The sequence below is a fragment of the Pangasianodon hypophthalmus genome, chromosome 15 (assembly GCF_027358585.1).
Source record: "Pangasianodon hypophthalmus isolate fPanHyp1 chromosome 15, fPanHyp1.pri, whole genome shotgun sequence".
In the NCBI taxonomy this organism is placed as follows: domain Eukaryota; kingdom Metazoa; phylum Chordata; class Actinopteri; order Siluriformes; family Pangasiidae; genus Pangasianodon; species Pangasianodon hypophthalmus.
In genome coordinates, this window is record NC_069724.1 from 17,876,772 (window position 1) to 17,892,877 (window position 16,106).

Below are 16,106 nucleotides of genomic sequence, written 5' to 3' on the forward strand. Positions count from 1 at the left end.
ACTTCATCGGGTTGAAAATGAAACCAGATAGTTCTGCGCATGTGCAATGACGTACAAATCACGTAATGACGTATGACGCACGGCTGTCAGCGGTATTGGGGCTCTGACCGTAGCCTCACCAGGTGCCATGTTCCCCTCCACCATTGAGCATAGTGTCATAAATGACTGTCGTGTCATCCTGAAATTCTCCTTCCACTCCTCGTCTGTGAAGTGGTGCAAGACGACGTTGTCCCACCGCTCCTTGCTTCGGACCCTCATCCACAGACGCCTTGTTCTGGGCTCGGGAAGGGGCATTTTAATTGCTTGATAAATACACGCAGCACCGCACAAAACATCACGCGCTCGTCGTCTTCTAATTAGCAGCTGAAATAGGCAAATGTTAAGTCTGCTTTTTAAAACGAAAAAAAGAAGCAATGGCAAGAGAGTGGCTGCTAGTATCTGCGTGTTGGAACGGCGTGAAACGTGTATTCGTGCACTGTGCGCATGTCAGAAGATTCTGTCATGTAAACGCGCGTATCAACCCGATTACTTTATTCAGCGTTCTTGTAAACACTGCGATCGGATTAATCAATCTGATTGATTTCATTCCGATTGAAACAAACAGTGTCCATGTAAACGTAGCTATTGTCACGCTGCAACTGATGAACTGGATCTCTGCCCTGTCTCACACACTCAGTCCGTTCCAGTTACACATGGGGAGACAGCTTACATAAAACACACGGTCATGTACACGTGCACACTTCTAGAATAGCTTCACTGTCTCTTTACACGTGTTAAATTTATTTTCACCAAAGCCATGCCTTAATGGAGGGTGAATGTTGTTGAAATTAATTGCTGTCATCCTAGAACAAGTTTGATTCTCTACCTTGAAAGTGCTGAAAAACAAAACAGTTTTTCACAAACAAGGATCATTACTCATCCACAAGCCAAATGGGCAGGATGTTTAAAAGAAAACACATTAACTTTCTTATTTACTTATTTGATTAATATTCATCATATGTAACAAAAACATGATTTTAAAATGTATCTGGCAGCAAACACTTGTCAGTCCCACACTAGGAAGAGAACACAATGTATAGATTTTGTAAATGTATAGTTTTAGAAGCAATACACTGCTGGAAAGTTACCTTCATAAATGAGAAACCAGAAAAGATGGTGGCGAATTCGAAGATGGTTGACTTTTGTCCTACATCTCAAAGGATTATGGTGCTTACTTGTAATAAAGTATAATTTCTGAGCAGCTTTCTAACATCTGAGAAGCATGATTACTTTCTAAATTTTTGGAAGAGCTTTTGTTAATGTATAAAAATGCACATCATGGATTTGTAAGTTTTACTTTTTTGGTGTTTCATAGTGATTTTCTTATACAGGGGTGTGTGGGGTGTTTTTTTTTTTTTTTTTTTTTTTTTTTTTTTTAAATTAACTTCTGTGGAACTTAATCCCGTCATTGATTGTTTCCCAAAAAATGGATGCAAGTGATGACTGCCTTCATAGCAGGGATTTGATTTCAGTTTCTCAAAGAGTAGTATATCAAAAAATCTTAATCTTATACAGAGAAAGCCAATTATGGGTCTTACATTTTTACCTATCTTTAAAACAATCAGTAACGGTAACTCTAACAGTGGTGGACTCACAGTAAAGACCGAATTCATCTGGTTATTAGGTGGCTGAAATGTTTGTCTGGTCCAATATTTCTGTGTTTGTGTTTTTTAGACAGATATGGAGACGTGTGTGTGGTGTACCACATCAGCTGAAAATGACGTGGCCGTCACAGCGCTTCTAAAGCGCTACTGCACCGGTGAAATGAAACAGCAAGAAATGCTGAATGCTAATTTTGACCTTGTATATTGCCTGGAGTGTGTGGTGGAGTACCACCGAGCAAGAGAGAGGGTCCCTGCACTGCACAAGGTACAATCACACTGCAACCAAAGGGTTGTCCAAACACTGCTCAGTGTATACACACACCAAGCAAGTGTTAAGGCCGCCATACTGCTCACGATGCATGCACAGAGCAAGCGAGAGGGACTTAAACTGTACATTTTAGGCACAAAGCAAGAAAGATCATCCCTATACTGCACAAAGTGTACACATAGCAAGCAAGCAAGCAAGCGGGCTTCCACACTGCACAAGGTACAGCCACAGAGAAAATAAGTGAGTATTCACACTGTATGAGCCACACGTGCACAAACACGGCAAATAAGTGGGTATCCACGCTGCATGGAGTATAAACACACACGCAGAGCAGGAAAGTGGGTCACCACACTGCCACAAAGTACACACAGATCACAAGAGTGTGTCCACACCCTGCATGAGGTACACACACAGAGCAAGCTAGTGGGTTACAACAGTGCAATAAGCTGTCTCGCCTTGGTCGATCAGTGGCAGTGCGTGTCTCGGCCCTGCATATGGTACACGCAGTATATGTGAAGTTTTAAACTGAATTTGTAAACTGTTCTGTCTGCTGTGTTTGAGTCAAAATCAACAAAGGTGCAGCAGGAAAAAAAGTCCAAAATGACACAATAAAATCATAGATTATTACATTTGTAAGGACAATTTTCTAATGTTTTGCCTACATTTCTTTTATTGCCTTTTTAAAAAAAAAAAATAATAATAATTTTGTGGTATAGATGGCAAATGCTTAAGAATAGAACTGTGTGACACATGCTGAGTGATCAAATGTTTTAATCAAACCATTTTTTAATGTATCGGATCAAATTTTTTGCTTTCATCCCTCATTCGGGTGTTTACAATTTTCATACATGCAAGTGGATACCCGCACTGGTTGAATAAATCCAGCAAGTAGCAGCAAGAAGGCATCTGCATGCAAAATCACCTACGTGTCTATCTGGACAGGACCTCAGAGATGGTCCAAAAAACAGTAGGTAATATGGTCTGCACTTTTCTAAAGGGAGTAAGGAGAAAACGCGGTCATGGCTGAACAGCCGGAAATAACATTACAGAGCAGCATATGCAAATGGTGACATTACTCCAAGACACCACGCAGGTCTGATTGAATGCGAATAGGACTATACAGATGAAAGTCATTAAAATATGATGTTTTTTCCAATGTAAGATGGCTAGCTTTGTATAGGTGCTTTCTCGAACATTAGCAAGTTAGTTTTGCTTGTGAATGTTTTAAAAGGCTTGTGCAGACAGGTTATACTTGGACGTTTTTGTGATTGCACTGGTCCAAGCTTAATGTGGTTACTGTTCCAGATATTCTTATCTTCCCATTCTGTCGTTGCTATAACATTATACTTAGTTATAACCGTGCCATCTGTTGTTTATTCACCCTGTTATAGAGTAGTGTTTCTACAACTGTAGCTGCTTTGTTGTCAAAAAAATGGTCAAAAATGATGATAACAGGAATAACTCAGTTAGACAATTTTGCATGCATTAAAACGCAATAGGCTTGAATACATTTTGGATTTTGGCTGCAGTGGAGGCTAGCACTAACAGATGATAAAGGATCATAAGCACAAGTCATCTTGGTTCTCCAGCAGAAACAAATGAAGAAATCTTAAAATCGTAGAATGTGTATGGTCCAGTTTCCATTACATATATTTATAAGAATGAATAAGTCTATTAATTAAAAACTGCATACTCTCTCTTAGCCTTCCATTTTCTATTTCAGCGTCTATGGGACCTGGAGACGGCTCGGCTGCTTAAAGTTTTCCAGGAAATGTTGGCGGTCACTCTGGAGGACCATGAGCTGTACGTTGTCGAAAACGGTCAGGAGGAGCCTATCTTTTCACCTGAAGAATTTCACAACCGGGTGAGATTCCCGCTCGTGGAAGTGCTGAAATATCCTTACCTGCTGTGCCACCGGGATCTCTGTAAGTTACTCCTGGAAGTTTAAGTTTAGGCTGTGAGAGACCACTGCTTGTACTTGCATGCCCCAGTTCATGCCCCAAAAAATGCTCCCTTTTTTAACAAAAAAAAAAAACAAAACAAAAAAAAAAAACAAAACTGCCCTTACTGACTTGTCCTGGCCATGTAGATGAACCTTTACAGGGGTAGACTTCAGGACTAGAACTTCCTTCAGACAAAGCTGTTTACAAACGTAATCCAGAGCAATGTTATTCTACAGCACTGTTGAAATCTTGAATCTGATTGGTCAGAAAGAAAGTTTCTTTTTGTATAACGGCAGCATTGACCATACTCTCAGGTGTTGGCGCTTTGTAGCAGTCAATACATTTTCTCTAAGAATTTCCAGTTACGGCTTCTCAGTAACATGACAAGCTGCCTTTTTTGGTCTTTTTAACTGGTGAGGGGAATAATAAACATAGGATGTTGGCCAAACTGCTTAAGAGCTTTGTTTTATTAGGTATGGCAGCTTTTTAATCAATGTTTTACTTTCTTCTTAAGGGATTTCTTTCTTTTTCTCTCCCAGGTGAAATGGCGGTGAAGGTGTTATGCAAAATGGAGGATATGAAAAACCCCCTAACAGTGCATGACCAGTATCAGGGAATTTACCTGCTCATGGTACACCCAGACCAAAAGGTATGTCCATATGTAGTTTTGGGAATTGTTGGTAAATCTCCATATATTCATTTAGCTGGAATTGGGGATTTTTTTCCCCCCACTTCTATCAAGGTGCACTTCCTGAGGTTTTCTACAAGAAACATGGCCTACACTACATGAGCTAAGGCATATGTGTTGAGTTTTTAAGTTTTAATATTGGGGCTGTAACAGCTAGTCAATAAATTTTGATAAATTATTGGCAACAAAATTCGTTATCGATTAGTCAGTCTAACTTGTTCTATATAGAAGCATGCTGTAGCATGCACTGTTGCTTAATTTAGACTTCATTTAATAGAAAATACAGCAATGCTTCTTTTTATATTTTATATATATATATATATTTATTTATTTTATATATTATTTTTATATGTATTATATTTATTCAAATAGCTTCGCCTCCCAACACTGCAAGACATGTTTTGACGTGGAAAAAACGTACATCTCACAGACTAATTATTCATGAGACCAATGTTTGATATATTTATATATACACACACACACACACACACACACACACACACACACACACACACACACACACACACACACACACACAGTGGGGTCCAAAAGTCTGAGACCACTAGTGAAAATGCTTCCATTTTGCATTCATTTCAAAATTAATACAACACTTCATTGCAAATTATATTGCTGACAACTTGAGTGAAAAGTGGAATCTTTGAAATATTTACATGAATTTCAGAGACTGTTAGTATTTGATATGTGCACTTCTTATTTTAATAAGTGTGCACTTGAGGCTCCAAGTTTGTGCAAAACCTTATGATCAATTTTAGATCAAATCCATCAGAGTGTCGTCTGAACACATGCTTCAGTAGAAAATCTGACCTTTTGTACAAAGCAGTTAACATGGTCAATATCACACATTTAAATAGGGACCTAGAAATCGTGCAGAATCATCAATATCTTGAAAATTTAATATTAAACATTTTTACACAATATTAAACATTTGAATTTAGCTAGTCTGTTGGCTCTTAGTTTTCAATGCCCGGAATTAGTGAAGCAACTCTTTAGGATCAACTTTGTTGTGAACTGAAAGCAGGATAGAGACTTGATAACTTGACCCATAAGACATATATATATATATATATATATATATATATATATATATATATATATATATATATATATATATATATATATATATATATATATATATATATATATATATAATATAAAGTATTTAATTGATTCAAATAGCTTCGCTTCCCAACACTGCAAGACAAATTTTGGAAAAAACGTCCGTCTCATAGACTAATTATTTGTCTGAGACCAATTCATTTTCAACCCACTGAGCTGTCATATAAACTACTCACTATTTGAGCAAAATAGCACGAAATAATATTTTCCTGACAGACCAAGAAAGTTAGATGTGTGATGATTAAACATGCAGTACAGCTCGAAACCCAGATAAGGTCAGAAAACTCCAGACGCATGTATGGATGGTTCAAGTAGGGACATAAAGCTTCCACTGTTTCTCACAGTCCCACAAATGAATATTACACACATCAAAGCACAATTATGTCATGAGGCCAGTAGGGTAGGGTACTTTTAAAGAGTTTCTATGCTGTAGAGGAGATTGTAGCATTTTCTCTGTATTTTTACTATTTTTATTATCGATTTTTATTGACTTGGTTGATTCGTTGTTGCACTCCTATTTGGGTGTCTGATTTAGAAGTAGTGATGAACATGCACCTCTATGGCCAAAAGTACGTAGACACCTGACCATCACACCCATATGTGGGTTTTCCCCGAACTGTTGCCACAAAGTCTGAAGCACGCAATTGTCTAGAATCTCTTTGTATATTGTAGCATTAAGATTTCCCCCTGAATAGTTACAAATCTCCTATCCGTCTTCTAAAATCTAGTGAAAAGCCTTCCCAGAAGAATGGAGGCTTTTATAGCAGCAAAGTGTGAACCAACTGCATTTTAATACCCATGGTTTTGAAACGGGATGTTCAACAAGCACACATGGGTGTGATCAGGTGGTCTACATTTTGGACATATAGTATATCTACTTTAATTTTATTATCTAATTTCATTTTTGTCCTTGTCCTCTCTTAGGTGCGTCACTGGGCAATAGCCACTGCCAGGTCGTTGGGCAGGGTGGACAGAGATAACTATTATGATCTTCAGGAGGTCTTCTCCTGCATGTTCTATATCATTGATTTAGGAATCACTCTGGACTTTCCAAACATGGATGACTCGTACAGCTCTGGCAAGCTCCATATCCTACCTCCACATCTCTATGATGCCCAAAATAAGAAAAATTACTGGCTAGGTATGGTTTACTTATTTATTTTTAATTCTTCTTAATGTTGGTAACCGCTACTATTTTTGTAAAGGTACTGGTTGTGTGGTGTTTATTTATTTATTTATTTATTTATTTAATATAAAATATATATTTTTTTCTACAGTTTTTGTTGTGTGGAGTACTGTGGCAAGGCTAGAAAAATTTACTTTTATATACATGTATATACTGTGGTAGAAATCCTATCCACTTCAGAGTGAATATTTATTTTATTAGTCGTGACAGAACTTTTCCTCAGTTCTTATCCAATGTTCTCTTTAGACAACTCTTTCAACACCTTGCTGTAAGGATATAGTCTCAATTTCCTTGGTTACATTCTAGACGTAGAAGTACAATTTTATTGGTTCGTATTTTTGATGATGGTGGTGTATACTGCAAGGGGTGGCATTATATGGTGGGTAGTGGTGGCTCAGTGGTTAAGGCTCTGGGTTACTAATCAGGAGGTTAGGGTTCAAGGTCCAGCACCTCCAAGCTGCCACTGTTGGGCCCTTGAGCAGGGCCCTTAACCCCATCTGCTGTATCATTTCTGACCCTGCTGCCTAATAAGAAATGTCAATAATAAGTATCAAAAATGTGTGAATGTCATCATATGACAATAACATGCATCAGTAATATGAAAAATCCACCTAAGTATTTTGTGAAGTAATTTTCTGATTTTTCTCAGAATTAAAATTTGGTAACAAATGGAATTATAAATCCCCCCCCCCCCCCCCCCCCCCCACAAAAATAGTTATTTGGTCTCTAGTCATAAAGTACTAAACTGTGGATTGTGGGAATTGTTATTTTCAGTAGACATAAGTTATGAGGCATTTGAGCACACTATATTGTTACCTAACTAGTTACTTGTTAGTAAATCTTTTCTTTAAAACCTAGTTCTTGTGTAGAGATAGAGATAACATACAAAGCGTCTAAGACAGACACAGACAAGATGGCATCAGTTTCTACGATAAGAAGCGACAGCTTTTTTTTTTTTTTTTTTAATTTTTTTTATTTTTCCTGCTGCATCACAAAATCTGAATGTGTGCACATAGCTCTTTTTTTTTTCTTTTTTTTTTTTTTTTCAACCAATGACTGTTTTGTTCGCTTTGCTAATGTGTAAATCTGTGCCCAACATTTATCCATTTGTGAATGTTAGGTTCTCAAAGTATCTTTTTTAAATGCTTGAAATACAATATGGCAGATCTTTTTCCTCTTGTTTTCCCTTCCATAATTGTGTGAAAAGGGCATATTCTTACTTCTGTGTTTTTTGTTTGTGACTTGCCTCTCAAAAGAAGGGTTAGACCCTTCTTTTGACCCTTAGATCCACAAATCCTATATCTGGCAGCTTTATGCAATCTTCTTGTTGCATTGAAGAGCTTTGCTGAAACTATTAGCTGGAGAGAGAATTCTCCAGGACTAAAACCTTCATATCTTTTCAGGTATCTGTATGTTGCTGATGCAACTGGACTCGCAGGCCATGGACTCTCTGTTAATGGGGCCAGAAGGGCAGGCCAGCATTCCCCAATGCATTATAAATACCATGAATGACTGCAATAAAGGTAAAACACAGTCACACAATTTTTTGTATGTATTATAATTGTTTATAAAATTAACCCCAGTCCTACTCAGTCTGCTGTCTTTGTATTTGACTCAATGTATGCCGTTATTAATGGCTTCACAACAGGTTTTGTAGACTTGTACACTACACTCATTACACACTATAGGCACTGTGGTTTTAAATTGCTTATTTGTGGTTTGGGCAAATGTAACCTACTAAGCACATTTGGAAAATATAGGTGGGTACAAGCACAAATAATTGAGTCAGTGAATGGACTGATTGACTAACATGGCTTGTCCTTCTGTGGGTGACTTAACTGCAAAATTGAGTTGATGTGATTTTGGGACATCTATGCTGACATAACACAATGAAATTCCCGTATGTTGCTGGATGTCTTTAAGTCTTGAGGACTATTGACATCATGATTTTAGGTCTCAGAACACCTTTTGGGACAGGTTATTAGTCAATATTTGTGGTGCCTTTTTCCTTTCAGTGAAGGAAGCATAGCTGACTGTGTTTTGCTTTTTCATGAGGTGTAAAAAGTACAACAGTAGTTGCTTTCAAGCGTGTGAAGGTAAACATGGGTTAAGTTTGAAAAAGCTGAAATTAAGAAATCACAAACATGTCATAACAATATTTGTTAGCTCTCACCAGTAAATGTAGAAAATTAACTGACCAGCTAAAGAAAAGAAAGCTCACAAAGAACACTATTTGGCTAGCATTAGAAAATGTCCCAAAAAGCTAGATGTTTAATGTTGCCTTTTACACTTTTGTTTTCAGATGATGACCAGGGATCAGATCCCTTCTGGCCTGCTTTGCACTGTTTCTTGGTCATTCTAGACCGACTGGGCTCAAAGATCTGGGGTCAGATAGAACCACTAGATGCTTTCCAGGCCATCACTAAAGCAGGCAGCTACACAGCTGAAATTGAAAATATCAGACAGAAAACTTCAGGGTATGATCCAACTATCTGGCTCTGTAACAAAGTACTGCAATGCGCTTAAAGTTTAAGTTGAGTAGCTGTAGGGTAGGATAGCTTTTTAACTTGAAATTGAATTTACTTTTTTGTATCAGTAAATTTACCAAGGGCATTACTTGGGTGTAGGATTACAGGTATATGCACATAGTTTAGTTGGTGACACAATAATTGATTTATGTAATTCTAAGATATTTTCTGTTTTCTCAAATTGTAATCAGGACAAGAGTGAAATTTGAGCCTGAGAATGATGATGACCCATTATCCTGCAGTCAAATTGTGTATGACTGTTACGCTATGGAGCGAACAAGTAGAGTAAGACAATGATGTTTCCTTAACCGCATACCATTTTTTTTAAATTGCAAAAGTAATCAACACATTCTTGATTGATTCCTAGAAAAGTATTGTACCATTTTGTTTGTTATATATAAGACTTTTTTTTTTGTCTTCCACCCAACCTCCACTCCTTTTTCTGTTCCATGTATGCTGTGACCTGTAGTCATCAGACTGTTCATCTGGCAATAATGACACCAGTGGCAATGCAATTTTTGAAGAAATGAGCTGCCTAGTTAATGTCTTACAGTCTGAAATGGGCCAAGGCATGCGTGTATATGGTAGCACCTTTCTTTGGTTCATTCCTTTTGTCCGCTCTATGGAATTGACTGTGCTTAATAGCATTTGCATTGGGGAGGTTATCCACTATCTGGATAACAATGTCAACAAGGATGTGCTGTTTGGGCGGACACACACCTGCGACAAAGTCACAGAGTTCTTTATCCGCATCCTCGTTGATATAATTGAGCTGCACCTATGTAAAGGCTGCATGGGAATGCTGTCCTACTTTTCCCATATATGGGTAGATATCATACTGCAGTGTGCTACCCTTTCTGATGACACTTGTAATACCAGAATTCAAGATAGGAGGGGGGTCTATCCAACTTCCTCGCATTTTGGTAGAGGGACCCGGGTGCCAGCAGTTGGTGTTGGTGCAATGAGTCAAGCTTGCATGAAGTTGATTCGTTCTCTGTTGAAAGAAGGGGGACGAACAAAAACGGTTCCAGAGACTGCACATTTTCTGAACCTAATTAACAGACACCTGCGTGTCTCTGCTCGAGGTTGGAAACTTCCCAAATCAGAATATGAGAATCTTAAGAAATGCTTACTCAAGCTTGTAAAAGCAATATCAGACAGGCCTGCAGTTTCAAATGATGTTCTGTCATGTGCTCCACCGACGCCACCGTCAGATCCCTCAGAAAATGTAATTTCCTACCCTAATTCCACATTGACCACATCTCTGCAGCAGCTACAAACCAGAGATGCAGAGGTTGGTCCAAGTGGTCCAGTAGGTACAATTAATTTTATTAAGGATGAACCACTGTGGGATCATGGGGAATGTCAAAGTTTCTGTGAAGGCCATGAAGAAATAATTAAGGCAAAGAAAGAGCCTTACAACCCAGTACCAATTTCTCCTCGTGAGGTGAATTGTATAAAACCGGACTTTGGAAAAATACAGGAAATCAGATCTAGGTTGAATGATGATCAGAATCTTTCCAGGATACAAGCCATTGCTAAGAGATTCATAACTGAGGACGAACAAGGTAAATGCAGTAGCTTGAAGGAGATTGGATATGCATCAGGTCTAAGCCCTCAGCCTTCAACCTCACAATCTAAGATCCCAGACTCTGCAAGGCTTAGCAAGTCCTCTAAAAAGAAATTGAACGATGATGACGATGAGCCCCTTGATGTCCGAAAGCGTCGTCTGAAAACATCCAAGTCCAGTGAAGAGGATTCGACTGATGCCGGACAGGTTTCAATACAGTTGACTAGAAGTGCAAAAGAGGTCCATGAGACTAGCATCACCATTTCAGATGATGTTTCTTCAAATGACAAAAAGCTATTAGAAAACAGGGTAACATATGATCCCTTTTTGGACCCTGAATCTAATGAGGGCCAAGGCCGTGATTATGATGATTTGAGTGAATCGCAAGTATTTGAGTTTGAAACCCAAGAACACATGGTATCTGCCTGGAATGAGCCATACATTGACAACTCAGTTGTGACCAAAAAGCACAAACTTGGGAATGATTCTAAAGCGTGCATTAGTCATGATGCTGTGGAGCCCATGGAGACTCAGCCTGTCTCAGATGAAGATATAGAGAAAGCTTGTCTGCAAGTGGAAGCACAAATCTGTAAACAGCAACAGCCACAAGAACCAACTGCATCAAGCATGCAAGTGCCATCCAAACAAATTTTCAATGAAAAATGTGATTTCATTCAGTCCAAACATTCTGAAAGTCCCCCTGAAAAACCTGGCCTGACTGAGAGAAGCAAGCAATGGCTGAGCAGAAAGCCTCCTGTTATTGAAGCCCCGAATCAAAAAATCAAGAAGCATCGCAAGTCCCATAACACCATATTTCGAGACCCTGTGAAACCATGTTCTTCCACAATGCTGATTTCATCCTCTGTTGTAACACCCTCTACTGTCTCCCCTTCCAGAGGCTCTTCTGCATCCTCTGTTGCACGTTCAAAAGCCACCCCTGCTATAGTTCCACCAAAAAAGGTTCGCAAACGTGCTGAACCAGAATCTGCAGCAGAGCTTCTGGGGTTGAAAAAGAAGGCAAGGAAAGCTTTTGACTTTTCACAGCGTTCCTTGGTCTCGTTGGGTAAACTTCGATCACATGGCCAGAATGTGCATGTTGAGCCACAACAGAAGTCAAAAAGAGTTCGTCAACAGAAGGTGGTTGTGAAGAGAGGGAAGAAGTTGCTTGCATCACAAGATTGGCAATACCTTAGACAGAGTCGTGGGATGCTCCATAAGTCAGTGCCAGCCACTTCAGCTGTTGCCAAATCAAACAAATGTCCTGTACCAGATGCCCTACCCAAATCAAAAAATGCAATTGAAAGTGTGGATGAGCCAAGAGATGAGGAGGATGATGACTATTTCCTTCCCTGCTCTCAGCCTGATCCTGACAGATGGATGGACAGTAAAAGGGTTACCAGTCAAGTCAATACTAGCCTGTCAGATGATGCCAAAAAAGCAATAAGTGAATGGCCTGAGGACATTCAAAGTAAAGAATTCAGTTCCCTTCAAAACAATAAAGGTGTCGGTGGTTCCATGGCAGAAGGTGCGGAATCCAAGGATGAAAATTGTGATGATGAATGGACGTACCTTACACAAAATGAGCCTACGGACATGGAGTTATGCTCTCAAATGGATCAAATAGAGGAAGAGTTTGGTGAGAACATAATGATTACAGGCTGTGTGCACATGGACAATGACTCTGGCAACCAACCAAATATTTCTGAAGGTGAAGCGAGTGTGCCACTTAAACCATTATCAGGCAACACACCTCAGAAATCACTTCTTGATGCTTCCACAGAGACCTCTTCAAATGACCATTTGTTCTTAAAACCTGGCATGCCCACTGTGTGTCAGAAAAAAGCAAAGCCTTCTACAACAAAAATTTATACATCAAGTTCCCGCAGTGCATCTTTGGCCAAAGAGATGGGAAAAGTAGCCAACCCTCTACCTGCTGCTAATGCTGCTAAGGCTAAGGTTGCACGACCACCACCAGCAATGCCACCGCCACCTCCAAAATCCACACCACAACATGAATTTCGACAGCCTCCCCCACCCAGACCCGCCCTGCACTGTCCAAATCAGGTTTCAAAGTCATCACTTTCTAATGTAACATCTGCTTCCCATGTACCTTCCTATAAGACTTATCCCAGACCAGAAACACCTGTATCAGTACGAACACCAACACTGGATCATGATCGAAGATTTGATAATTCTCAGATGTTTGATCCATCCTACCTGAAACAGGCTATTTTAAAGTGGGAGTACTGCATGTTTGACAACTACGAAATGTTTGGGACACCCCAAGACTTGTGTCCATTTCCCCTTAAGGAAGTACCAACGAAGTTCTCTAGCTACCAGGAGTACTTCAACATCTTGTACCCGCTTCTGCTCATTAATACCTTTGAAGAGGTGAGTTTTACTATGTTTCATTATGAACTGCCTTAAGGTTTAAGTTCACAATCTGCTTTGCACTATGCAGTTTTACACTGAACTATGGATCATTTGCTTCTTGTTATCAGCATATGGAATTTGATGCATAGCCTATGTATTTCTCTTTAGATTTTTGTAAACGAATATCAGTATTACCATTCAAAAATGCACATTTCCTTTCTGAAAAGACAAATTCCTATAGCTGCAACCACTGCTAAACATTGACAGATCTTTTGTGATGGAATGAAAGGAATAAGGAATATATGACCTCTTGTCTCTTGTCTTGTTTATTAGACTTAATTTGTCTGCATATGTTGTGCATTGTGTTTTAGCTCATGTTTACCAACTGTATTTTCTTTCTCTCCTCCCGTAGATGGTCAGTGAATGGCTTAGGAAAATCAGATTTGGAAAATCAGAAATTGAACTCGAGGTCCAGGGAATTGAATACAGGAATCGCATTGCCAGTGCCAGTTTCACAGGTTCATTCATCTAATTGTGAACACTTAGAAAAGTTTTTTTATTGCAAAGAATTGTCTCACTGAAATTTAGATATACACTCATCAACCACTTTATTAGGAACACCTGCTTGATGCTATTATCCAATTGGCCGATCATGTGGCAGCATTGCAATGCATAAGATCTGGTAGATTAAATCTGACCGGTCAAGAGCTTCAGTTAATATTCACATCAAACATCAGAATGGGGGAAAAAATATGACTGACTGTGGCATGGTTGATGGTGCAAGATGGGCTGGTTTGAGTATTTCAGAAACTGCTCATCTCCAATCTCTAGAGTTTAAACAGAATGGTGGTGATGGGGGGGATATTCTGTGAGTGGCAGTTCTGCAGGAGGAAACACCATTTTGTTTGGCGAGGTCAGAAGAGAATCGACTGTGATGAGCATCTCGGTATGCACAGCATGCTGACCCTTGAGGAGGATGGACTACAACAGCAGACTACCACAAAAAGACCAGGTGACGTTTTTTCCAGTCAGTCCAGTTTTGGTGTGCTTGTGCCCACTCAGATTCCTGCTTTTCACCGACAGGGATGGAACTCCATGTGGTCTTCTGATGCCGTAGCTCATCCTCCTCAATGTTTGACGTGTTGTGCATGTCATGGTCAAAGTCACAGACATCGCATTTTCCCTCAGTGTGATGTATGATGTGAACATTAACTGAAGCTCTTTACTTGTATCTGTCTGTGTTATGCATTGTGCTGTATATGATCAGCTGACTTATTTTTTTTAAATTATTTTTGTGCTGTTTGTCTGATTTGTTATTGTTATACACATGTACACAGTATGTAACTGGATTTAAATGTGTTTGTCACACTGTATAGCAAGCCTTAATGCTGAGCAGGAGATGAAGCAGTTGTATCCTAAAGAAGATGACCTTGTGTTTCTCTGGCTGCCGGAGAACACTGGTGCATATGCTAACGATGAACCAGATTTTCCTGAGATGAGTGCCCACTTTGGATGTGTATTGCGATCCAGTGTGTTAAGTAATGGAGGAGGTGTGTTTTTATTGTGTATATGTTGGTTTTAATTATTTTTTTTCTAGTGAAATTTAGAACAAGATTTCCTTATTTAACACTAGTGTTATCATCTGCAAATATTTTTGGTAGTCATGCTGGAAATATTGCTCTGTGTAATTGTATCTTGTAAGTGTGCAGCATTTACCAAAGAATTGTTTCCTCACTTTAGCTATTAAACTCTAGTACACCTTCTGTATGACTAGCAGACAAACCTTGAAATGTGCAGTACTATTGTGTTCAGGTCATTTTGAGTAACAAGGTGAAGTAACAAAAACAGTGGTTTTGTTTTTAGATTTATAAAGAGCAAACGCTTCAGTTTCTTATTTCCTGGGTAAATTTTATTTTATTTATTTATTTATTTATTTATTTTTAAATATATAAACACTCACACTTTTGTATACACACCTGCCATGAGGAGGCTCCCCAACTCCCCAACCCAAGCATTGAGAGTGCCTTTGGGAATTCTACAAATATTTATAAAAAAGATGTATATTGGAATACTTTGGAAATGAAGATAAAATATGTTTTAAAATTGTTTAAATACAGTTGTGAAATTTAAGAGATGGCTTGTGTCAATGGGATATAGAGTGCTTGGCTAAATAATTATGCTGATCAGTATTACAATATACAACACATCTGTGGTTTTGCTGTCTTCACATGTAGGTCAGCTCTCCACACTGAACCTTACCATTCAGACGCGTGGTAATGTGTCCTCTGTTAACACCCAACCTGTACGCTGTGAACCGATTGGCTCCCTGGTCAGTACATTGCGGGAATTCAGAGCACTGTGTTTGCTACAAAAGAGCAAGATGCTACCTCCAGTTCTCAAGCCAGACATCAAGTACTTTGCACCCTGCCCGGATGGCCTGCCGAACCTAGATATGCCTGTAAGTAGGTGTTTAAGGTCACTAGGTTAGAGCACAGCTTGTTAGCTCTGGACTAGACTTTTTTTTTTTTTTTTTTTTTTTTTTTAAATTAATTAATTTATTTATTTTCCCCTCCCCTCACTGCAAGAGAGTCCTAGTTTGCTGCTGGGAATTTTTATTTATTTATTTTTGCCGGCTGTTGTCTTGCACCTGGCCACTTATACTGTCAGGTGTGATGCTGCTCAGTTTACCTTGATCTAGATTCAGTAGAGCTAAAAATAATGAGCAGGTGTGAAGAGTAGGTCACTCTCAATGTACAGTAAAAGGGGAAAC

At 39.0% G+C, this 16,106-nt stretch overlaps 1 protein-coding gene across 3 annotated transcripts in view; it reads left to right on the forward strand.

Moving 5' to 3' along the window:
• The window catches only part of setx (senataxin), a 33,670-nt gene that overhangs the window by 7,371 nt on the left and 10,193 nt on the right, over positions 1–16,106 (forward strand). Inside the window, exons 2-12 of one of the 3 annotated variants that reach the window (XM_026928809.3) lie at positions 1,714–1,908; positions 3,635–3,836; positions 4,394–4,503; positions 6,604–6,820; positions 8,269–8,388; positions 9,168–9,342; positions 9,585–9,678; positions 9,863–13,354; positions 13,749–13,854; positions 14,713–14,886; positions 15,571–15,794. In XM_026928809.3, the coding sequence (XP_026784610.3) occupies positions 1,720–1,908; positions 3,635–3,836; positions 4,394–4,503; positions 6,604–6,820; positions 8,269–8,388; positions 9,168–9,342; positions 9,585–9,678; positions 9,863–13,354; positions 13,749–13,854; positions 14,713–14,886; positions 15,571–15,794 (5,103 nt within the window). In that variant the 5' untranslated portion in view covers positions 1,714–1,719. The other 2 variants (XM_053240352.1, XM_053240353.1) reach the window with 2 other exon arrangements.